At 39.5% G+C, this 25,525-nt stretch overlaps 1 protein-coding gene and 1 non-coding gene across 4 annotated transcripts in view; one reads left to right on the top strand and one right to left on the bottom strand.

The window, feature by feature from the left end:
- The window catches only part of DGKI (diacylglycerol kinase iota), a 507,168-nt gene that overhangs the window by 391,606 nt on the left and 90,037 nt on the right, over positions 1-25,525 (top strand). For all 3 annotated transcript variants that reach the window (XM_069588482.1, XM_069588483.1, XM_069588484.1), the window contains 5 exons: positions 8,690-8,769; positions 11,034-11,078; positions 20,178-20,247; positions 22,743-22,783; positions 23,670-23,797. In XM_069588482.1, the coding sequence (XP_069444583.1) occupies positions 8,690-8,769; positions 11,034-11,078; positions 20,178-20,247; positions 22,743-22,783; positions 23,670-23,797 (364 nt within the window). The remainder of the gene's footprint in view (positions 1-8,689; positions 8,770-11,033; positions 11,079-20,177; positions 20,248-22,742; positions 22,784-23,669; positions 23,798-25,525) is intronic.
- TRNAS-GGA (transfer RNA serine (anticodon GGA)) lies at positions 5,377-5,448 on the bottom strand. The gene has a single exon. It is a non-coding gene; the product is annotated as a tRNA-Ser (tRNA).

The following is a 25,525-nucleotide window of genomic DNA, read 5'->3' as shown; positions in this document are numbered from 1 at the left end:
CCACCCTCCTCCTGCTATCATCGTTGCTTCTCCGAACCACCAGGCTGAGGTTCAGAACAGCTGGATGAGGTGAGGATGACCACTCCTCACTCAGTCCAGCAGAAGAGTTTTGCATATGGGAACCCATGAAGTTTGCAGTTTTGTTCACCTCAGATTCCTGTACGTTGTGGATTCACCGACCTTAATGCAGTTTGTTCACCCTGCTGTGGTGATACCAGAGTAAAATGGCTACAGAGATCTTGGGGAGTGGGGAGAGGTGTTCATTTCAGACCTGGTCCCCACGGATCTTTTGTCTTCAGTCAGATAACTTATTGTCTTGAGGAAACAGTTGGGTTGTCTTTTGCATCGTATTTCTGACTCTTTAAAAATGTTTTTCAAGTTTTCTTAAGGTGGCTCATCTGTTAAAGAATCCACCTACAATGCAGGGGACCTGGCTTGGAAAGATCCCCTGGAGGAGGGCATGACAGTCCACTCCAATATTCTTGTCTGGAGAATCCCGTGGACAGAGGAGCCTGGTGGGCTACAGTCCCTGGGGTCGCATAGAGTTGGACCGACTGAGCGACTAACATGTACACACACACTCTGACTCTGAAAAATATTTTATAAGTTTTGTGAAAACTATAGGAATTTTCTATGTAATTGGCCTCTAAGAACTTTGGTTTTCAATGTTTTGGGCAGTTCAGTTCCATATATAGATATCTGAGCCTACATCAGATTTATTTCCTGACTCTGTTCATCAATTGTGCTGAAATATATATTTTAGAAACCATATTTCATATATTTTCTTTTAGTGAATATATACTTTAGAAGTTTCTTATAGATAAAAGAGTATACTTGTGTACTGGTCGCTAGAAAATTTTGACTTTATTAAAGATGAATGGTGTTAATTTATTCACTACTTGACATAAATTTGCATAATGACTTCAGGTAGTCCTAACTTCAACTGTAGAAGACAAAATTAATTATCATGAACTGTTGACATTTTATTTCAGACATAAAATCGAGAGCACACGATGTGAAATATATAATGGATTTCTCAACCAATTAATTTAATTACCTTCTGGATTATGAGGCGTTTAAACAAGCACAGATAGGGAAAGGAGGTTAATGGAGGCCATGGTGAAGCCTGAGAAGGAAGCCAGGGTAGTGCCTGCGTTTCAGCTATAGAGAGGTAAATGATAGTATAATTTTCTCAGGGCTGAGAATCACCGGTCAACTCGACAATATCTTTCCTATTTCTGTACCTGTATTTGTCATAGTTTTGTCATTGTCTTAATCTGCTTGGGCTGCTGTAACAAAATACTAGCCTGGTGACTTAAACAATGGGGATCTATTTTCTCTCAATCCCGGAGGCTGGAAAGTCTATGATCAAGGACTTGGTTGATTTGGCCGATTTGGTTTCTGGTAAGGGCACTCCTCCCACCTTGTAGGCTGCTGGGTTCATGCTGTGTTCCCAAAGCGGGAGAGAGGGAGCATGTGAGTGCTCTGTGGCATCTCTTCTTCCAAGGGCGCTAATCCCGTCATGAAGGCCCCACCTTCATGACCCCATCTAACTATAATTATCTCCCAAAGAAGGCACATTTCCAGTTACCATCATATTGGGGTTAGGACCTCAACATGTGAATTTGGGGGGCACAGTCCTTCAGTTTATGACAATAATGTTAGCTCAGGTTTCAAACATGTTAAAACTCAGATGCTTCTTAAAGGATTAACTCTTTAGTTAATTATTATTCATTTATACTAAAGTGCCAAGAAGGATCGGAAGGTATATTTTGATAGAAGGAGAGTCAGAGAAGTCATTAAGAAAGGTAGGATATAGAGTAAGGGAAATAAATTTGTCCTCAGTCAACCAAGGAATACTACTGTTAGAAATTAGGAAGCACATTAGATCCAGCTAGTAGGGGCAAAGACCAAAGAAGTTTTGTTTGTTGGATTTTTGCACTATTTGTGGGATGATTAACACATGGATGGTTTTGACATATATTGCATCTGGTACTAAGGACATTCAACTTTTTGGTTCTACAGAGAACAAACCATAATGCTCATTAGCCGTATATGTTTATTTAAACTTTAATTGCAGAAGATAAAAATTCTGTTTCTCAGTCACGCAAGCCACATTTCAAGGACTTAGTTTGATATGTGGCTGGTGGCTCCAGTATTGGACATACAGAAAGGTCTGTTGGACACTGCTTCTCTAGAGACTTCTGAGGCCCAGATAATGCAGCAAGGCAATCCTGCTGCTTATTATATACACACACCCACAAACAAATACACATGCCATGATGAGCCATGAAGTTATGACTGTTCAGTGTGCCTGGTGTCCATTACTAGAGATGGATTGCAACAGTAGGTTTCATTTGGGGGCTTTTGATGACTTCTCTACTTTTTCCTATTTGATGCTAATATGGAATTTTTTTTAATTCACAGAAAACATTGGAGAGACTATACAGTGAACTTTGGCACCACTATCAGTAAAATCAATTGCCACAGATAGGTTGTATTTCTTATTTTCAATTCTGAGATACTGTACACAGAAATATACATAAACACACACACACATACTTGTTCTGTTCATAAATGTTCATATATATATACATACACACATACATATATACCTATACCCATATACATATATGTATACACACATATGTATGTGTATCTAATGCATAGACTTAAAGATTAATAGTAAATGGACATTCATGTACCTCCCACTCAGATTAAGAAGCAGAACAAATACCTCACCTTATCCCTCTTCTACCAAGATAATCCCAGTATGCTAACTTCTCTATTTGCCATTTTCTTCATACGTATGTATTTACCATCAATAAATGCATCCCTCATTCAGATACAGCAGTTTTGAAAAATCAAGTAGCAATCTTAAACCTCCCTGTGCAAGGAAGTGAAGATGCTTTCACTTTTAGATGAAAGCTGTCAAGATCAGGAAAGAATCTCAGGAATAGTGTCTGGCTTCAGTTATCCTAGTGGCTCAGATGGTAATAGTGCAAGAGACCTGGGTTCAGTATCTGAGAGGATCCTCTGGAGAAGGGAATGGCTACCCATTCCAGTATTCTTGCCTGGAGAATTTCATGGACAGAGGAGCCATAATCCATGGGATCACAAAGAGTTGGATACAACTGAGCGACTAATACTTTTCAGCTTCCCCAAGAGTACCTGTGCACCCATTCTATGAGGTTTAGTGGGCAAGATCATGATTGCATTCTGGAAAGCATTTGGTAAGGTGTTAGGGTGGGTTCTAGCTATCATGTGGAACTGTCGTTATAAGGGATGGACTTTTTTGAATTTTTCTCCTTCACCAAGACCTAACTGTTGCTTTCAAGAACAGGTTAAGGCAGAGTAAATCTTGGAGTGACTGTTAGAAAACTGGTTCAGACTCACTTAGACATTCTGTCCTTAGGTGGAAAAATAACTCTCCTGTGATGGTGAGACTCGGTGATGACAGCTCTCTGCATCTTGGCCTGTTGAGTCACTGTGCTCCAATATATCCATCACCCTAGAATCCTCTAACTCCATCCCCTTGGAGGGTTTTTTGTCTTTGTTAGATTCCTCATTATATCCCATGCATTCCTCATTCTTGTTCCAAATTCAGCTTTTGTTGGTGCAAGTTCTGCAGTAACTTTTTAGTAAAGGGTATGTCCTTTATTCAGTCCTTGAACTTGTTTGGTAGTTTGAATTATGTGTAAAAGTCGTAGAATTCTGAACCCATTGCTTCTTTGCTTCTGTGACTGTGCAGTTGCCTTTGAGAAATGTAAAACTGTCTAATCCCCATTTTCTTCGCCGTCTAATTTTTCCTCTTTGGAACTTTGTAGACCTCTCTTTGTGTTCCCAATATTCTTAAATTTCAAAGTAAAATGTCTTCCTGTTGTCCTTTAGTTACTGTGCTTGTTGGGCAGTTCAAGTTGGAAACTGATGTTCTTCGGTTCTAAGAAATAGTCTTGATTTTTCGTTTGTTTCTGTTAACTACTTCTATTTCTGATTTTTAGAACTCCTGTCATTGGAAAGTTGGACCACTGGGCCAGTCTTATTTTCCTTACCTTTTCTTATGCCTCCTTTTATTTCTGCTCTTCTTTTGTAAAGATTTCTTCAACTTCATCTTCTAACCCTTCTATTAAACTCCATTCTATCCAGTTTCAAGGACCTATTTGTTCTCTGAATAATGACCCATTTTCTTCTTCATATTCTTCATCTTTTAATATAATCATATTTATATTTCATGGAGCGAATATTCTCTCTTAACTCTCTGAGGATTCCCCAGAGAAGACTCTTCAGATCTCTTTCTAAGAATGTGTGGTCTGACTGCCAGCTTTCTGGAAAGCCTAGTGAGAGGAACAAGTTGGGTATCTCTGCATTCTGAGATGATTAGTTAATCCCCGTTTTCTATAAAGTAACTGCACCTAACCAAGAGTAGGTGGTAGAATCTAGTGATTTAATATCCAGTGATTCTTATTTTAACTGCAAATGATGTTTCCGGGTAGCACATCTTCTGACGGTTTTGCAGTGTAAATTGTGTTGGTTCTTATCCACTCCCACGTATAGTTTAGAATTAGACTGTCTAGGGCCTTTGAGTCAGTTATGAGTTTTCCATGTGCTTTATCCATTGCCATTTTCTCCTTACTCTCTCTTTTTGTTGGTTTTTATCTTTTTTAAAATGCATGTGCTGTAATTTAGTAGCGTTTCTGGCACAAGAGAAGTAAATATGTGTTAAATCTGCCTTCTTAACATAGAAACCAGCTTGTTCTTTATTGCTTAGTTAGAACTTGTAAATTCCATTTAAGCCCTGCAATAAAAGTTCCATTATGTAGGTTGAGTATTGGCTGATGCTTATTGCAGTCAAATAAAATCTCTAACACTAAAATAAGATGAATCATCAAGATCAGGAATAGTAATGCTAATGCTTGGGTGAGAAGTATTCTCACTGCTCCCAATTAAGATGAAGGAAGCTTCACTGAGGTTTGGCAATTGGTTGTCAGCAGTGTAAAAGGAAGGTGGCAATTTTACACAAGTTTCTGGTTTCTCTTCACCATTTAAAGCCTCAAACAGAAGTGTCAGATTACAGTATTTTTGTACTACAGTTATCTTTTCCATCAAAGAGAAAAAGTTAGTTTTAAATAAGCAGAATATAACTTACAGAACTACTACCAGCTAATCCTTGTGGCACAATACATTGAAAAATAGATTTTTGGTTTATCCAGTTTTCTAGCTCAAGAGGCTCAAAAGTTAGTAAAAGTGAAGTGAAGTCGCTCAGTCGTGTCCGACTCTTTGCGAATCCATGGACTGTAGCCTACCAGGCTCCTCCCTCCATGGGATTCTCCAGGCAAGAGTACTGGAGTGGGTTGCCATTTCCTTCTCTAGGGGATCTTCCCGACCCAGGGATCGAACCTGGGTCTCCTGCATTCCAGGCAGACGCTTTAACCCCCGAGCCACCAGGGAAGCCTACAAAAGTTAGTAAAGGGAGTGAGGAAGAACTAATGTTGATGTTCTGGATATTCATTTTTAAATATAGTATTACATTTAATCTTTCCCAAATCCTAGAAGATACCTATTCTAAATCCTATAACCTTCAATCCAAGGATCAAGTTCAGTTCAGTTCAATTGCTCAGTCCTGTCTGACTATTTGTGATCCCATGGACACCGGACTTCCCCATCCATCACCAACTCCTGGAGATTACTCAAACTCATGTCCATCGAGTCAGTGATGTCATCCAGCCATCTCATCCTCTGTCATCCCCTCCTCCTTCAATCTTTCCCAGCATCAGGGTCTTTTCAAATGAGTCAGTTCTTCACATCAGGTGGCCAAAGTATTGGAGTTTCAGCTTCAGCATCAGTCCTTCCAATGAATATTCAGGACTGATTATCTTTAGGATGGGCTGGCTAGATCTCCTTGCAGTCTAAGGGACTCTCAAGAGTCTTCTCCAACACCACAGTTCAAAAGCATCAATTCTTCAGCACTCAGCTTTCTTTATAGTCCAACTCTCACATCCATACATGACTACTGTCTAGCATTAACTAGACCTTTGTTGGCAAAGTAATGTCTCTGCTTTTTAATATACTGTCTAAGATCAAAGGAATTAAGTTTCAAGACCAAACAGCTAACATGAGTCATTTGTAAGTCCAGAGCATTGGGCTATGAATCCAAGAGAAAATGACCATGAATTCTTTCTAGTGCACAGTAGTACTTTCATAGGATAAATTTGACAACAAATGCCAGTAACTGTATTATGAAGTTGTGATATAGGATGCCTTTTTCCTTTTTCTAATCCTAATTGAATAGCTAATATCAATCAAATATAATTTCTCTTAATTATCTTCTTGAGGAATCAGCAAAGTTGCTGATTTTGTACTCTTAGTAGAAATGAATGACACATCTTGGAAAACTTTTTCCTAGACATTCGTTATTTTGGGTCTAGAATATCCAATCTCTAAGTGTAGTTTAAAGTATCTTCTACGAAGTATATTGAATTTACGACCAGACTAACTCCAGGCATTGGTAGTAAGAAAGAGATCCGAGGTGTTGACCAAATTCCTGCATTCCCATATAAGATGCCTCCTCATTTAAGTAAATAGGTAAATATTAATGGAATTTTATGTCTCTGCATTTGCACATTTGAAATTAAGAGAAAGTTTCATTAAACAAGATTCATATATGGATTCTCATGATAAGTATAGTTGTATTCTGTTTCCACAATGTGTGATTTACTTTCTAGGCCAAACTTCTAGGTTTTCCTCTGCATTCGTCAAAGATTAGACATCCTTATTCTTCTCTTACTTAACTAGATCACCTTATTTGAACCTATTGAGTAATCTAGTTGAGGATAATTACTTTATTAACTACTTTTAGGAATCTCTTTATTGAATTTCCCTTTCATTCCTTTCAAAGAGGATTGCCATACTGAAGACTTTTTTTGGATACTTCTAGCTATATACAAAAAAGAAGAGAGAGGAAAAAATATTTCCCCAGATTATTGTTCCCCCAAACATATGACACTTGCATGGTTCCTCGCATACTTGCTTACTGTTCTCTTGCTTAGCTTCTGGAAGAACAGACAAAGGCAAGCTCCAACCTAATGCACACTGTCTACTCTCCCCAATTCCATTTTTGTCTATCCTGTATAGACTTAGCTCTTAAAGACACAGTTTCTCTTTCATACTTGCACAGGCTCTAAGCTTATCTTCCTCCTCCCTCCACCCCTTTGTATGAAAAAAAACAAAGTTTTATTACATATCTACCAGATATTGGGGTTGTAAAGGAAATAAGTCTTATTCCTGTGGTGAGAGAGTCCATATGATTCATAGGCTTACATAGCTCTACAGGGTGATGGATGTCTTCCAGTTTAATTGTGTAGCGCTTTGGGAACCTAGAGGTATGACGCAGTGGTATTGATCTTCCTAAGGAGCCAATCTAGGGCTAATGTTGAGAAACAAATTCTATTTCTTTTTCTCTAGACCACTCTTGCTTCTCTAAAAGACCAATGGGGCTCCATATCCTTCAGAGAGCCTAAAATCTACCCTCCAGGCAAGAATTAGTCCCTCTTGCCTAGTTTTCAAGTGACTTAATTTCATACATTTACTATAGCCTATGTTCCATATCTTATTTTTCATATGTGTGTCTTCTCTACAACTTTGTGAATTCATGATTTTCCCATGAGTTTAAATGGATTTTATTGTCTGTATGGTTGAGTTTTAAAATCCTAGCACTTTGCATTTTCAGACCTACTTATCAATGATGAGGCTTTAAAAATTCAATGAGTGAAAGATTTTTAAAAATCTTTAGTGGATGCCATTATCCTGTCATCTCCTTGTTAATCTCTAGTTGGTTGATTCAAGATTTTGAAATATTTTTAAAATCATGGGTTTAATAATATAACTATACTTATAAAATCAGAAATGTACACATACAGTTTTTTGAAGTTTTGGGAAGGAGACTACTTTCATTATTTCAGACAATCTTATCACTATATCTAAAGTAGGAGTTTCTATCTACTAAAGTCATCCTGTGACATTTACTACCACCTAGAAAAGATATTTAAAGCCCCTAACAGCTTCTCCTCATTGATTTCTGAAGCCCTGCTGCTACTACATTTACGCTGACCATCTTTAAAATCTATTGGATTTTATAGCTGTGAACCTTCTAGAAGCTTTTTTTTTTTTAAGTATTTCTTGCCTGTTTAGTTCTGGTATTGGCTACCAGGTAGCAACAGTACCTTGAGTAGCTTGAGTCTCTTATTAGACAACTAATATGTGACAGAAAGATTAAGACTAATGCATTTAAGAGGGAAAGGGGTAAGTGTCCAGAATCATGATTTTTTAATTCCTCCCTGGTACATTGGCTATTGCAAATGCAGGCATAAATTAGCAGCTGGCTGTGAACAGCTTCTGGCCCTGTCAGTCTACAGTTTCCATGACATTATATTTCATGTCAGGGCCACTGAGACAAAATGCAGTGAAGGCTGGCCAGGTGGCAAGGGGCAAGATGGATCATGCAAGGAGAAAATATGAAAGCTGCGTAAGTAAAGAGACTGAGCTCATAGGAGAGGTGCCGGGAGAGAGTGAAATATCAAAAAAAAGCAGTATTGTTTATGAGAGGCTTTTTTCAACCGTAAAAAATGCATTTATGCCAAAATAGAAAAATCAAATATGTTATTTTGGACTTTTCTCTTTCCTTTTCCCTCAGCCATCCCACTGGGCATTCTCGTTGTGCGTGGAGACTGTGACTTGGAGACTTGCCGTATGTACATAGATCGCCTGCAGGAGGTGAGTTTCTTTAGCCAATCATTTATGCTGCTCAGTTTTCTGTTTTTGTCGATTACCAGCCATCTTTATTTACTTCTAAAATGAGGCATTTGGGGAGAAATGGAGAAATGGTGGCCTCATCTTTCTCTTAAGCATACACTGCATCCTCTCTCTCCCCACCCCCACTGCTGTTTCTCTGCCTCCGGTGGTTGGAGTGGAAAGGGTTGATGGGGTTAATGACAGCATGATGCTGCTCCAGGGTGATCCTTAACTATTGCTTGCTTGTCTTGCCAGACAGCTCACCTGTGTTTTTTGAACTCTACAGAATTTTAAGGGGCATGATAAATAATAAAGGGAAACAGAGATTTGTGGTTCCTTAGTGCTTTGTGTCTAGTACAAACTTCAGTCAGAGACAACTGGGTTTATTTTTTTAATGTAACTTCTACAGGAAAGAAAAACCTCTATCTCAAGAGAATTTGTGTCAGAACACAAAGGAATAATCTATTTTTTTTTCTCAATCCAGTCTTAGCACTGAGAACGAGAAAGGGGAGTCTCATATGTGACATTCCCTTGAACTGCACCTGCAAAGCCCAGAGACCCAGATTCATCACTACAGTGGTCATGGGTTGTTTTTGCAGAACTTCAAGGGAGAGTATTCAGTATCTTATCCTGAAAATGGCAAAACACACACCACACACACACACACACACACACACACACACACACACACACAAATAACCACTTCTTTATCTTTGTTTCTTGGTGAAAGATGCACATTAGAATCACTTCTGGGGATGTGGTCCAGACATTTTTATTTTTAAAGCTGTTGGGTGATTTTGATAAATATCCCAAGATGAGCAACTTTCTTCCAGACCACACATTATACGTAAATAAATATCACAAATAAAGAAGATGTAGAGTGTTTAAAATCCCTTCAAATTTTGCAGCTTTCGGGCTGCAAAGGATTTAGCTTTGAACATTAGATTCTGTTTCTTTTGGTGGATATAAACTCAGGTAGGAGGCATAAAGTAATGTAATAATTACTGATTTTTCTCTTCAGCTTTATTATGGATAGAGTTGGAATTGGGAATACAGAGTATTTTGAAATAGATGCCAAACTGTGAGTGTTAATAAGGGTGAGAAAAGAAAAGTCAACAAGGTTTATATTTGTGGCTTAATTTGGCTATATTTACCAAAGATAACTCAAGCATGTTAAAGTTGGTAAACTTCTTAGCATGTGACTCAGGTCCAAATCAATCCTAGAACATATAGTAGATTGTTCTTTTTTTTTTTTTTCCAAAATAATATTCTTTTATTGTAGATCCTCCCTCAAAAAAAACCTATCATAAAAAAGTCATAATTGACAACAAACCTTTTTTTATATATAAAACACTTGAGTAACTTAAGATCCCCCATTAGCAAAATATTTGACTGGTGAATTGACTTTGTTGAAAATTAATGGTTAGGCTCATTGCACCAATATTCAACTAAAAGTAGGATTTTTTAAATTTTTTTTTTAAGTAAAGAGCAAGCACAGATAAAGAGGAAGAGTTTTAAACTTGGGCTTAGTAAGTTGATAAAGCCTGTGGGAAGCAGGTGTGAGGATTGCTGACATCTGTAAATAGAATCACTATGCTCATTAACAAGGAAGCCTGCAGGTCATGACAGCAGCAACGACTTAGTTATAAAACTTTATACAGGGAGCCTGGCTCTCAGAATCTTCCAGTAAAACCTCATTAATTTCCGTCCTGTTAATTTGCACTTCGTGATCATGCAGAGATGGTCAGCGATTTTCTTTTGAGTCTATGGAATCTTGTTTGCCAAGCAACTTATTGGTATAAACACAATTATCATGACAGTATGTTTTTGGTCTTAGATAAATAAATTCTTCCTAAGCGCCTAAAGGGACCTAAGCAGCTTATTTCACAAGCCAAAAGTCCAGGTGCAAGTTAAATATGACCCCCATCAATTACAACAGAATCGCCTGTCTTTTACTTTGGGTCGTCTCTCTCCTTGAAATTATACCACTCACCTCTAAACACTGTTTAGGATTTCTAAGTTTCAGTAGCTAAATGGCCTTTCTTCTCTCAGTCCTACTTAGTGTGCTTTTATTATTTTTGGCATTATCTTCATTGCTTAGCCTTGAGGGATTGGGGAGAGTAAGATGCTTTCCAGATGGGTTTAATAATATAAAATTGGGCATTTAGTTGATGGAGTCGTGGAAGCAGCTTGTTCAAAATAATCTCAAGATATGTGGGTATTTTTTTTTTCCATTTTCTCATTAGGACCTGCAGTCAGTTTCTTCTGGCTCCCAGAGAGTTCATTACCAGGTAATATATAATTGACTCTCCTTGTTTCTTACCTTCTGGCCAAAAGAAGTCCATTTTTCAATTAATGTCTCATTTGAATTAGATTCCACATCTTCCTTAAGGGATAGAATTCACTCTGAGAGGCAAGTTGAAGCTGGCATTTTGATTCTTGGGCATTTTCCTGCAAACTGGACAGTTCTAGTCTAGCACAAATTTGGGCTGTGGCTGTCCTCCCAGATCTTTTAGAGATTATAAAATGAAGTGCTTTTAGTGACAAATACTAGAAAATGCAACTCAAACTAGCTTGACGGGGAATCTTTTGCTTTACATCAGCACAGATTCAGGGTGAATTTTGTGTACCATTTGACCACGGTTCAAACTCCATTCTTCTGTTGGTTTTTCTGCTCTGTTCTCTTTTCTGTGAAATTTCACCCCTGGACAAGATGTTTTTCTGATCGAAGATGGCTGCCGGGAGCAACCAGGAGTTGGGTTTCTCGTTTACAAACAAGAGAGTAAATTCTGTGCTTCCGCAACCATCAAACCAGCTTTCGAAAATGCAATCTGATTGTCCCATCCTGGTTTCATAGAAAGAATCCAATAAACCCAGCCTGCCTCTCTCTAGTAACCCACCTCCAGCCCATGGGAGAACACTCAGCTACCTTTGCCTCAACATTCCCTGGGAGTGCAGTTTCTCCCTCACTTTCCCATCTCTGCTGTGCAGCACAGGCCTCTGCAAGCCATCCCCTTCCCGTTAGGTTTCCTAGGCATGATTTAGATACCAGTGCCCAGGGACGGGGGAGCCTGGTGGGCTGCCGTCTCTGGGGTCGCACAGAGTCAGCCACTACATAAGCGACTTAGCAGCAGCAGCAGCAGCATCACACCAAATTGTAAGGGGTGCATGCAAAGTAGCTCTCAGTTGTCCCATAAAAGCCCTTATCCCTGAGAAGCCCGGTACCCTTGCCAGCTGGGAGGGGTGTGTGGAAGTCACAGCATGCCAGTGACACCTTCCAAATAAATCTTATCCTAGACCCTATATACTTCCATGTGGGAGAAAGACTTAAAATGTCTAAATCGTAGTTCCTGGTAGCATCTCATTCTGGGTTTTGGTGTCTATTATACTACCCCTGAAACTGCTGGTTAAGCATCATTTTGCAAAAACCATTCAAAGACCCCTGTGCCTTGTAGCATCCAGGTAACTTTCTTCCCCTGTAGGTCAATAGCTATGCCCTCAGTCAAAGCAGCCTAATTATCCCAAGGCTGGATGACAGAAGTGGCCCTGATGTTCTTATTTCTTTGTATGTTTATTTCTCAGAGAAAGTACCCCACTATCCCAGAATCCTGTCCTCCATCTGGCTTCAAAAGAAAGGATAAAAATTCACTTAGATGTGTTTACCATAAAGGAAAAAAAAAAAAAGATGTGTTTACTATGAGAAAATAAATTCTACTTCTGGGACTGTTTTTTTTTTTTTTTTTTTTACACCAACTCTTAGAAGGCAAATTTCACTGCATTTTTTAGATAGAGCACAACCTTTCCTGTATCCATTATTTGCATATTTACCTAGAGTCACTACCTAGATATCATTTTCTTTTTAAGTGTTTTTAAAGACTAGACTAGAGTTGATTTCTACCCTTTAAGGATTGGCACTGCTAGCCATAGATTTTAAGTCTTTTTTTAGAATTTTTAATTGTTACACATGGTAGTTTAAACCTTTGCAGCTTTATCAAAGCATCTCAAACATTTCCTCTAATTAGTTTTATGATGCATTTATTTATTATCCTGACTTATTCAATGTAGTCATTTTGGCATGAGAGTTTTGATAGATGGATATTTTGTACCATGTTTTATTTATGCTGTGTTTGTGCAAGTCTGCAGATGGCAGGGGATGGTTGAGACTCTAGAATATGATAAGGACATTTGTTTTATTGATTATTTGTTCATAACAACCTTCAGAAGGATTAATGGTACTTATCTGTATCAAAATCTTCCTGTTTTTGTTGTTTGTTTGCAGTCAGGTCAAACCCTGGTGTCCAAACGGCTGCATTATAAATGTCACTTGCAAAAGTTTGTGCACTGACCAGCTGGATGACCAATTCAGCGATCAAAGATGAGTGTCAGGGTGTTAGTTTGCACCACATACTTCCTTGAAGAGTTATAAAAAGCAGGAGCCATTTGGGTATTAAGAGAAGGCTGGTATAAGGTTGTCTAGGGACGCCCAGAATCTGCTCATTAAATAGGTAGTTTAACTGAGGGAAATGATGTTTGAACTAATATGGCTGGAGAGTAGGGAGAAGGTGGTGAGGAAATTTCCTAAGCAGAGCATCAGAAAGCTGGTTGAGACAAGGAGTAGGGGGATATAAAACCCTTCTCATTTGGCTGAGATTTACAAGCACAGACAGACAGGACTAGGAATGAGTTGGAGGGATGGTGAATGAAGAGTTCTCTTTTAGCTGCAATAATTTTGATCTGCCTATTAGATGCAAGAAGTTTTGGTGAGTAGAAAATTGGATGTATGGCTTTCAAAGCTCATTGAAAAATTCATTCCTCGACACAGAAATTTGAGAGTTGTTAGCAAAGGAATGCTACTTCATTGAACCTATCGATAGGCTAGAGATTACTTAGGGAGAGATTGCATAAAGAAAAGAGCTCAATGTCATATGTGTCTAGTGAGTGGTCAAGAAGAGCACAAGGTTAAGAGAACAATCAGTCAATAAGAGTCATGGAGACAGATGAGCAGCTGGATAGCTGGAAATCAAGGAGAAGATGGTATCATGAAAGCCAAAACTGAAACATATTTCGAAAAAGGCAGAAGTGATGAAATAAGTCAAATGCTAAGGGGAGGCTGAGATGGCATAGATTGATTCCGATATTTTCTTGTGTGTATAAAATACATGGGCTAGAGGTGCCATTTGTTTTATCCAGAAAGTGGCCAAACCAACTGGCAGGAAATTTAATACTAGATCTTTTGTTTCCTAAAGCAGAAACTGGTAATATCAGCATCTGTGATCTGAGATTAGTGAGTGATTAGGAGAAAGACCTGTAAGGTGAACAACAAAAAGCCTGACATGCTTTCTAATGACTTTTCTTATGTATGAGATGGAAGTAAATGTACTCGAGAATTAACTTGCATGGAATGAATAAACATCAGCAAGTTTGAAAACTTGCAAAATTCCTGTAGGCTCACTAACTTGCAGCTGGGATTTTAGCTGACTGTTTTCTAAGGCTAGAAAAACACTCAAGAGAAAAACCAGGCTTTAGAAAGGTGTGAAGTCCCCGAGACACCTTATTAATGAGCTGGATGGCAGTTCCTAGCCATTGAAGCAATGAAGTGCTTTGGTTTCTTCCCTTCCCAAATTCATAGTGAAATGCCAACAAAACCCTAAGCCTCAAAATGACACCTTGTATTAATCTAACAAGGCCTTACAAGTTATACAAGAATTTATTGGATATTTATAGCCTGCTGAAAATTCCTGCCTGTATCATCTCTGAGGTCTAAACACAAAGCCCATCCCCCGCCAATCCTAATGCAGCTCACGTTACCTGTAACTGGTAAGTTATAACTTGATAAGCAAAATGCATTGTGCTAGCAGATTCAGGATATTCCTGAGCTTGCCAGATAAGCTAGAATTCATAGGCAAATTGAACTTTGTCTCCCTATTTACTAAGATTCATCTTGAGGCCTCCTACTATGAAATGATTTCTTCTCTGCTCCTTCCCTGGACTTCATTATATCTCTTTTAAACTCCAAGTTGTAAGGTTAGTAAGGAATAGAGGCAGATTCAACCATCCTAGTGATTGTCAGCTGGGGGAGATTTGTCCCTCATATGGGACATGAAATTAAAAGATCCTTGCTCCTTGGAAGAATAGCTATGACAAACCTAGACAGCATATTAAGAAGCAGAGACATTACTTTACTGACAAAGGTCTGTCTAGTCGAAGCTATGGTTTTCCAGGAGTCATGCATGGATGTAAGAGTTGTACCGTAAAGAAGGCTGAGCACTGAAGAACTGGTGCTTTTGCATTGTGGTGTTGGAGAAGACTCTTGAGAGTCCCTTGGACTGCAAGGAGATCAAACCAGTCAATCATAAAGGAAATCAGTTCTGAATATTCATTGGAAGGACTGATGTTGAAACTGAAGCTCCAATACTTTGGCCTCCTGATGGGAAGAACTGAGTCATTGGAAAAGACCCTGATGCTGGGAAAGATTGAAGGCGGGAGAAGGGGATGACAGAGGATAAGATGGCATCACCAACACTATGGACATGAGTTTGAACAAGCTCTGGGAGTTGGTAATGGACAGGGAAGCCTGGCATGCTAAAGTCCATGGGGTTGCAAAGAATTGGACATGACTGAGCAACTGAACTGATGGGACAGTTGGGCAATTTGAATATTTTTGTGTGTCATGACTAGGGGACGTGGAAGTACCAGAATCTACTGAGTAGAGGTCAAGGAAGCTATAAAAATGCCACAACACACAGGGCAATTCCCTGCAACAGGATTACCCATCCCCAAATGTCCGTTGTGAGGGCGTGAGAAGCCCTGAGTCATTCTGATGGCCCTCAGGACTTCTGGGGACAAGGCCAATGACAGTGCTAGATGAAGAAAGTGGAAAGAGAGAGAAAGAGGAACACGAAGAGACAAAGAGGCAAAGGAAAGTATAAAGAGTTATCTATGGATGTGGTGGCGCAATGGAACCAGGGACGATTAGGGGTTTTGTAGACACTCAGGGTTTCACCATATGTATGGGTGAAGTTGGCACACAGAAGTGTGTTTTCAAACTATTATGAGCTAATAACTTGAGGTTTTAATAAATACAGTGTATGTGTGCATGCTCAGTCACTTTAGTTGTCTCCGACTCTTTGTGACCCCACGGACTGTGGCCTGCCAGGCTCCTCCGCCCGTGGGAATCTCCAAGCAAGAGTCCTGGAGTGGGTTGCCATGCCCTCCTCCAGGGGATCTTCCTGACTCAGGGATCAAACTCACATCTCTCACGTCTCCTGCATTGGCAGGCAGGTTCTTTACCACTAGCGCCCCCTGAGAAACCCTAATAAGTACAGTAGGACTCAATAATGGGTGAAAATGGGTCTGGTGATTCCTCCTCTTTAAGAATCAGTTTAGTTAGGATAAGTCTAAAATAGTTGGAATATTTCACTATAGATGTAACAATTTCAAAAAGTTCTTTCATCCTTTAGAGCCCTTATAGATGTCTTTCACTTTCATAAGAAAACACTCTTGGTCAAATCTGACTCTATAGCCATTTGTTATCCTCTGATCTCTTTCTTTTCTACATGCCTAATCTTCTCCTAGAGGATAGGTTTGTGCTGCAGTCCATCAGAGCTCTCTCTAGTCCTGGGCAAACAGCATGTGTCTGCAAATATTTGACTCATTCCTTTCCTGCTACTGGCTACCCTTACTCATCTCCCTCCTCTCTCTGAAATATCTCCTTCCTTAATTTGTGGTTTGGAGTCTAGAAGTGTCTGAATGGAGGAGTTGAAACCAGTTCAAGGGAGTCCTCCTGGGAATTAATTTATCTTGTCTTAGACAAGGACAGGAGTTAGGTAGAGAATTTGAAGAATGTTATTTTTTGGGTGCTAGATCAAAGCTGTCAGAAATGTCTCAAATGGGGAATTAAAGTAAGACTTGCCTGGGGCCAGGTTCTGTTTGCTATTACAAGTGAAAGCAAGATAGCTTTCTCTCTCTCTCACACACACACACACACACACATACATACACACAGAGAATTGTTGTTGTTGTTAATGGAAGACATTCTCGCCGGAAAAGGGCTCTTGAAAATTTTGAAATATCTCTCATTTCCATCGTCTACCACACCATCACTATTTCATCATCTTTCAAGCTGGATTTGCAAATGGGTATCCCATTTCTGTACATTTCTTCTGCAAGAGTGGTAGGTAGTAAAGGAGTAGATTTGATAAGTAAGAGATATTGGTATATAGCCTGGTGATGGAAAGAGAGGGAAAAATGAATGTGTAGATGGGTTAGATGCAGGAAATGTCAAGGCCAGCAAAGAAGAAATTTGGATGGATACATAAGAGAAATTTTAAAGTACCGATTATTGACAAGACATTATTAAATGAAACAGAAATTCCCAATTCAAAGGGACTTCTATTTTGTTTCTGCTTATATCTTCCCTAAATTTTATGAAAGAAAAAGAATTTCATTCCCAGTAAAGGTGTAGTTAAATGCTAGGTGAATATTGCTTAATTGGATAACCTAGTGGAGTATTTAATGGGGCTGCACAATCATGAAATTATGTGTGAATCAGCAGTGAGTAATTGAATGTAAATTAAGGGTAAGGTTGGTGTGTGTTTGCCCGATAGTGGTTAAGGTAATTTCCTTATCAATTACATATAATTCATGCCAGTTGACTTTCAAAAATATATATCTGAGGAAAGTCAGGTTTGCTTTTGTCCATGCTCTGTTTTTAGCATGAGAACAGATTTTCCGTTAGAATATATCAAAAGAGAAAATTCACATATCAGGAATTTGGGGAATTAGCAGTATTTGTTAATATTACTCATTTAAAGAGCATACAGTTTTAAGAGATAGAGAGCATAATTACATGCAGGGTTATATCAGTCTGCCTACACTACAGAGCATTGACGGTTGCATTCATCTAAGTCCTACCATTTCTACGAAGAAAAATAACAAGTCACAGAATGAGCAAGTCAAGTGTCTTATCTCTTTGATGAATCATTGATTTGATTATGCTGTTTGAGAGGACAGAGAAGACAAGAAGCCCTAAACTAGTCCTGAAGGCTGTTGACACGGTGGTTAGCAGCACCGCTCAGGGGATTATGTGACTGTCTTCAGAAATGTAGCTGCGTTCAGACAATCACATTTCTAAGTGTCTACAGTCAGTGTTGAAAGGGGCTTGCTTTTGAGCTTTTGTGGCTCCATCGGAAATTGCCTTTTTATACCAGCTTTACTGTGTGGCATTCACAAAGCAAGCGTGTCTGACCATCCTTTTGGCTGTCGCTGTTTGGTGGCAAGGATGCTGGCGTGCCTGTCATAGTGAATCCTTGTGCGAAGGCTCCATGGCTGCATGAAATCCTGGGGCCAGTCCTTGACCTCCTGGTGGGGCGGTTTGTTTCCTTACTCCCCCGTTTCCTGCTCAAGTCTGCCTCCTGGCCTGCACTGCATTGCTGTTCACCCTCCTGCTGAGCCTGAATCCAGGATCCTTCATGCCAGGGTCACCCACTCCACCTGTGTCCAGGTCCTGTGTGAGGACACAGGCTAGCTAATATAATACCTACAATGTGTTAGCAGTGAGAGTTAGTTAAGACGAAGTCACAGCAAGTTTTGTATTATCTCCATACTCACACCACTGCCACTTCTGGTCCTCTTTTTTGGTTAGGAGAATTGAGGGTGTAGATAAACAAACTGAAAAAGTTATATGAGTACGGAAGACCTGCATCACTGCTGTGGTCTTCATTTGTTTGGGTCCATCAAGAATGTGAAGAAGTGGACAGATCTCGGCTTTGGGTTATTATGCTTTCCTTTTTGACAATCTGTTCCTCTTTACTTCTGGCCCACTTTTAATCCATCCCAGTATACATTTGTCTTTGATGTTAAGGTTCTTAAGGTATTTCTCTCTCTTTTTTTTTTCATGGAAAGGCATTTTATTTTAAATATAGCAGTATGTACATGTCAATCCCAAATTACCAGTCTATCCTCCCCCTACCCTTTGCCCCTGGTAACCATACGTTTGTTCTCAAAGTCCAAGAGTCTATTTTTGTTTTGTAAATAAGTCATTTATATCAATTTTTAAAAATTATACATTTAAGTGACATCGTATTATATTTGTCTTCCTCTGACTTACTTAGTATGATCATTGGTAGCTTTAGTTGTTTTATAAAACTGCATTAAGAATCATAAGTTTCTTTAAAATAAGATATCACTTGTGTCAAATTATAATTCCCAAAATGTTAAATGCAGTTCTCATATAAATAGATACATGTCAAGATTTCATGTAGCTCAAAGCCAGTTCAAGAAAGAAGACTATATTTATCTCTATATCCATGCTATATCACTTCTACATCTCTACATGTAAATTTTGCCACCAGTCCTGAATGAGACCACATTTTCCTCTATTCATTATTTAATTTGCAGAATCCATTCATGTAAAAACTCCATCTACCCAAGGTTCCTAATAATGGGCAATTTTAGTCCTTGTTACTTTAGGCCACTGGTTCTAAAACTTTGACATACATCAGTCTCAACCTCACCGATTGTTGGGTGTCACCCCAGGGTGTCTGTAGATCTGGGGTGACACCTGGGAATTTGTGTTCCTAACAACCTCCCAGCTGATGCTGCTGGCCTGGGGTTCATGCTTTAAGATTCACTGATTTAAGCAGAAACTCTGCCCCAGGACCATGTGGGACAGGTTCAACCTCCGAAGAAGTCAGCGCATAAACTGATTCACTCTCTTCTTAACCTCTTCTTTGTTTCTCCCATATCTTTCTCCCGTCCCCCTCTGTACACACAAGGTTGTGCACAACCAGCCTCACTCCAAGGACGCTCCTTCTAGTTGAACATCTCAGATTGCTAATAAGGGTCAAAGTCCCAGTGTCTTCCCTGCAGAGACCTGCCCTCCGTCCTAATCTGTCCCGTTTCTGTCAGTTATCTCAATTTCACTGAGTCCAGTCCAGAATGCCCCAAATCCTCTTATAAATTAGCATTTTATGTTTTAAAAAATTGTGAGTGGCAGGGAGTCTTTTAGTAGGGGAAATTTTTATACCTGTGTGGAGAACTGAAATGCAAATGACAGCCAGCTTGCCACTAGGTCCTCAGCTTCATAAAGGGAAAGAAAGAGAGTTCCAAAAGGAAGTACATGTCCCAAGTTATAGAATTTATGAATGCTTAATGGAAAAATGGAAAACCTTCTGGAAATTGTATGTGAGAGTGGTTATGTGAAATAAATCATTTCCAAGCAGAGCCCCTGTGGGTGTTTCCAGTAGAAAGTATGCTTCGATCTCTCACCAATGCTTTGAGTAGGAAAGGATGCTCACTCTTAGAAATAGGTGATGGGGCAGAATGTGGAGTGAGGAATAGCTCTCAGCTCATTCAAATGGAGCCATGAGGATGTGTGTGTGTCTTTCCAGGACCACGAAACCTCCTTCCCTAGGGCGCTCTCAGCTCAGAGACTCTCCCCACGGTGGTGCTTTCTAGATGGTGAGTGTTTCTGTATTTTCGGAGGGGTGGGGGTTCGGGAAGCCTCAGGGAAAAGCATTGATGGCTTGAGTGGACTCTAATTTTCTGAAAGATTGTTCAGGAACCCTCCACGTGATTGGTACTTGCATCTCAAACAATGTGGACTTTCTGATGTTGCAGCACTTTTCTGAAGTTATCTCCCTCAAAGCAAGTCAGTTAACTCTGGCCAAACTTCTCAGCATCAAATTGCTCAAGATAACATGTCCCTTCCTGTGCCCCCTTTTCCAAAAACGTGTTGAGTGCCTGTCTTCAATTCAGGCTGGTAGATGGATTTCATCAGCAGGGGGAATAGGTACTAATTTGCATGCTGTTTGCATATTATGGAACTTCCATATTATTTTCAGTAAGCCATCATCTCAGAATGAGTTACAAATTTTTGTGAAAGGGCGGGCATTTTCAGTTGCATTCACATCTGCTCTGACATGTTGAATACATAGTAGGTCAGTCATTTTCTGATTGGTTAATGTGGTTAATGAGTCCATTTTCCATCCATCCCCCTAAAGGCTGTCTAATCCCACTTTTGTGTGCAGTTACCCATTTTACAGTACATTTCTGCTTAGGTACTCCCAGTGGGTCTTCTCCCCAGTATCTCTCATCTCTGCGGACATTGGGCTCTTGCTGTATGCCTCTCTTTTGTTTAGCTCTGTGTACATCTGAAAGGTTATAAATGTGGACAAGAGAATGATGGGCTGTGTGAGGGTGTGAACATTTTATGAAGATGAGCACCCATACCTGTATCAAATCTCATCCACACACATTATGATATCAGTTTTCATTAATGGCTTGTCAGCTGCCTCTGAAGATATTTGACACTGCTTTCCCTTCAGGTCCTTTATTCCCTCGTGATGAGAAACATAGTCATTTGTTTTTCCTGAATCCACAGAGGAACAACTTATATTTAAAAAAATTTATGGGAATGTATATAAATTGTTCCATATGTAGTCTATTTTGTATATAGTCTTAGATACAATTCTAAGTGGTTAATGGTGTTAACCTAGATACTACATTTACTCTAGAAATAGCTGTGTTTAAAATGTTTAAAGATTGCAGTCATAGTTAAAGAACAAAGTAGGTTAAGTCCTTCTCAGGCAGGTATTCCCCCCTCTTGGTTTTAGAGGGTAAGAACCATGATTATCTTGCTTCTTAGCTTATTTCGTTTGGAGAGAAGCTACTTGTTAAATATGTATGATTTTTGAACTATTATTTGCATTTTGAGTTTTTCCCTCTAGTACTATGTACTTTGTAGAAAATCTATTTATAATATTTGGACTCTGTTAGATAGATTTAAATGAGGAGGAACATAATTCTTTTGAATATTAGGAATAATCAGATTAATTTCTAGAAGCCCAGAGTTTATCATTAAGTATTTTTTCCCTTCAAACTACACACACAGCCCAATCCTTTATCAGAATGCTTAAATAATTTTCATTTTTTCTGTTTTAGCTTTCTTAAAACATGGCTCAGGGACTCAGTTTTAAACTGAAATGATTCCTTTAATACCAGACGTGGTCCCTAACTCTGCAAATTCAAGCTCTTTTTTTCTAAAATGAGAATCGTTTCCTCAGAAATCAGGCAACCTACAGATTTGTTTTTTTCTAGCTTTGTTTACTTGATAAATACATATCGAGTTTCAGCTCTGTTGAGAGTTCTGTGCTCCTATCTTGAGATATAAAAGAAGAAATGAAACAGGTCTTTAAAGAGGCAGATATCTTGGTCTGAGAGTTCTCAGTGAAGAGAGTTTTATAAGAAGTGTAAACAGATTACAAATGTACATGGAGGTGGGAGCAACTGATTCTATCTGGGGCAGGGAGGAAGGGGCTGAGGAAGGGTTCACAGGAGAGGTGGCATTCAAGTTTTTTCTTAAGACATGATTCTTTTTTAAAGTTTTTATTGAAATATATTTGATTCACAATCTTGTAGTTTCAGGTGATTCAGATACATATTATATATCTCAGATATACGTATATTCCTTTTCAGATTCTTTTCCATCATAGGTTACTGCCAGATATTGAGTATAGTTCCCTGTGCTACACAGTAGGTTGTAGTTGATTGTCTATATTTTACGTTTAGTAGTGTGCATAATTTTAATCCCAAGCTTACGAGTTAAATGATTTAGATAGTCATGTGTAATGGGGAGGGCCTTTTAAAAAATTTTTTTGGTTGAGCCATGGGTCATGTGGGATCCTAGTCCCCCAGCCAGGGATTGAGCCTGTGTCCCCTGCCTTGGGAGCTCAGAGTCTTAACCACTGAACCTTCAGGAAAGTCCTGGGGAAGGGATTGCTAAGCTGTGGAACAGCAGCAACAGAGGCATGAAGTCCTGAATTTTTCTAAGTAGATTTAGGGACTGGCCAGTTATGCAGCAAGACTGGAGTGTCAGGGTGGGAGAGAAGCTTGTAAATGTGCTGCCATAACACAGGGCTCTCTGAATGCCATATACTTTTTTTTTCCCCCTCTAGCTACTTCTGCTGATCGCTTTTATCGAATAGACAGATCTCAGGTAAGATTTCTTGAACCTATTTGTGAAAGTGAAAAATTCCCAAGTAACTATACTAATCTTACACATTTTCCCCCCAACAAAACCACTGAAATGTGTACAGTTCTGGAATGATACTCATAGTCTCAGCCATGAGCTTATTACTTGTCCTCACATGTTTGTGATTTGTGAACTCAAGGTGATATGGTTTGACCTTGAAAATGAGTCCAGAAGATAAGTAGGCTTGTCGATGTCGTCACCAGCCTGCACTCCAGGCTTTTATTCACGCTACTCTTTTACTGCTTTCTTGCCAAATTTTATGCCTTGTTTTACTTTATTTCTGATTGGCAAATTTGCAACCTCAAATGTATATGTAGGCTACTTAGTTTCAATTCACCACTTTCCAGTTTGGTAGTGAGAAAACAAAATGCTTATGCCCAATGATGGCAAGTGGTCCCACTGTCCAAATTCTCATGTAAAAGAAGGTATAGAATGGAATCCGTTGATAAAACCAGTTATTAGCCATGCCACTTAGCTTTGACCAGATCCTGAGGGTTTAAGTCCAGGTCTTTGTATGCACATGCTGGACCAGGTGGCATGTAGCATGTAAGTACCTGGATAGTATTTGGTAAAAAGAGGCAAGGCCATCTCTGCTTATACCTGACAGGATCCTGGTTAAAGAGTCCCAGACCAAGGATTCAACTCTCCCCTTCCTCAGCTTCTTGCTACCATGTTCCTTCAGGAAGGAATGCCACTGGTCAGCCCTCTGAAAATATAATATGCTGTGGTCATTTGCTTTGGCATAAAATTTCAGTATTCCTCAGGACCAAATAGCTTTGCTTAGTTATTCTTTAAATGATGGATTTGAGCATCCTATCAGTCATCTGACAGATTTCTTTTCCTTCCTTAGGAACATTTGCACTTTGTAATGGAGATTTCTCAAGATGAGATTTTTATTCTGGACCCAGATATGGTATTGTCACAGCAGGCAGGGACACCCCCAGGAATGCCTGACCTGGTGGTGGAGCAAGCCTCGGGGTAAGTGGGCTTATTCCTTGTGGTGAGACTGGCTGCAGGGTGACATCTGTGTCTGGTTTGGCCTTGTGCTTGGTATGTTTAATAAAATCAAACTATTGTGATGTACAGGTGCTCTTGTGTTTCCTGAGGTTGCATTGTAAGTCAGCCTAAGAATGTCTGGGTAGAATCACTCTTTCCCACTCAGATCCGTGTCATGTCTGAGCCGTCTTTACCCACCACACCAACACTTCCTACCAAACTAGAAGGCACTAGTATTTGTGTCTGTGCATATACGTCTGGAGACGCTAGTGGTAAAGAACCCGTCTGCCCATGCAGGAGACTTAGGAGATCTGAGTTCCATCCCTGGATTGGGAAGATCCCCTGGAGGAGGGCATGGCAACCCACTCCAGTATTCTTGCCTGAGGAATCCTGTGGTCAGAAGAACCTGGTGGGCTATAGTCCATGGGGTTGCGAAGAGTCAGACAAGACTGAAGTGACTTCCCACAGCACACAGCCCATGTATGTCTGGAATACCTAGACTATCACATTGAAAAATGACACAGGTGGTCTGACTTCTTTTTTCCCTCCTCCTCCTTCCTCTTCTTCCTCTCCTCCTCCTCTCCTAATCCTTCTCCTTTTTTTTCCTGTAACCAGGCAGCCTGATATATATATATATATCATATAACAATAACAATAACTATGAAATATCAAGAACTTATTAAGAGCCACATACTATGCTAAATGCCTACTTTATATCTCTCCTATTATGTGCTCTATGCTTATTTCCTCATCAGTAAAATGGAAATGATAATACCTACTCAGAAAATTCTTTTAAAATTAAATGAATTGAGGGATTTCCCTGGTGGCCCAGTGGTTAAGAATCTGCTTTGCAATCCAGAGGATATAGGTTCGATCCCTGGTCAAGGAACGAAGATCGACATGCCACAGAGCAACTAAGCCTGTGCACTGCCACTAAGATACAAAACAGTCAAAGAGATAAGTTAGTTTTAAAATAAACAAATGAATTGATACATGTAAAATTAAGGCTGTCTGTGGCACTTAGTGGACACTCATTAAATATTATATTACTGGAATCATCATCATTTCACAATGACCCTGCAAATTTGGTACTATTACTGTCTTAAATTCATGTAAGCAAAATGAGCTTTAGAGAGTTTTTGCAACTTGGCCACTATTGCACAGAAAGTAAAGGGGAAAAAAATTGAGATTTATTCCCAGCTTTTCTGAGGCTAGAGCCCATGCATGTTTTAACCACCATACTGAACCACCAACATATTAATATTTCTAGATTATTTTAAAACTTCAGAAATAGTTCTTTAGAGTTTTCTATGTGGCAGGTTAAGAAACAGCAGTGCACAAGTGAAAACACAGAAATCTTTGCCCTCGTGAAGCTTAATGGTTTACTTTAGAGGTTCACTGGTACACAGAAGGTAAATAGTTAAAATAAGGATTTCCCCAGGAAGCAGACACACATGGACTCAAATGGCATGTGCAAATGTGTACACATACTTGTACAGTGTTAACAGGCGTGTGCACTTGAGGTAAAACCCTCATGCCTGTTCACCCCGTTCACTAATTTGACCGTGGCTGCTATTTCTGGGTATCTCCCACTCTACCAGGCCAGCTGATATCAGGGCTACATACTGAGTCTCTGGGGAGCCAGGCAAAGATAGAAGTGGTGGCTGGAACAGATAGATGGCTGTGTTTAGGAACCAGAGCTAGTAATCC

This window comes from Ovis canadensis, chromosome 4 (genome assembly GCF_042477335.2).
Source record: "Ovis canadensis isolate MfBH-ARS-UI-01 breed Bighorn chromosome 4, ARS-UI_OviCan_v2, whole genome shotgun sequence".
Taxonomy (NCBI): Eukaryota; Metazoa; Chordata; class Mammalia; order Artiodactyla; family Bovidae; genus Ovis; species Ovis canadensis.
Note: the sequence above shows the minus strand (reverse complement) of the source record. Positions and strands in the feature narration are given on the sequence as shown.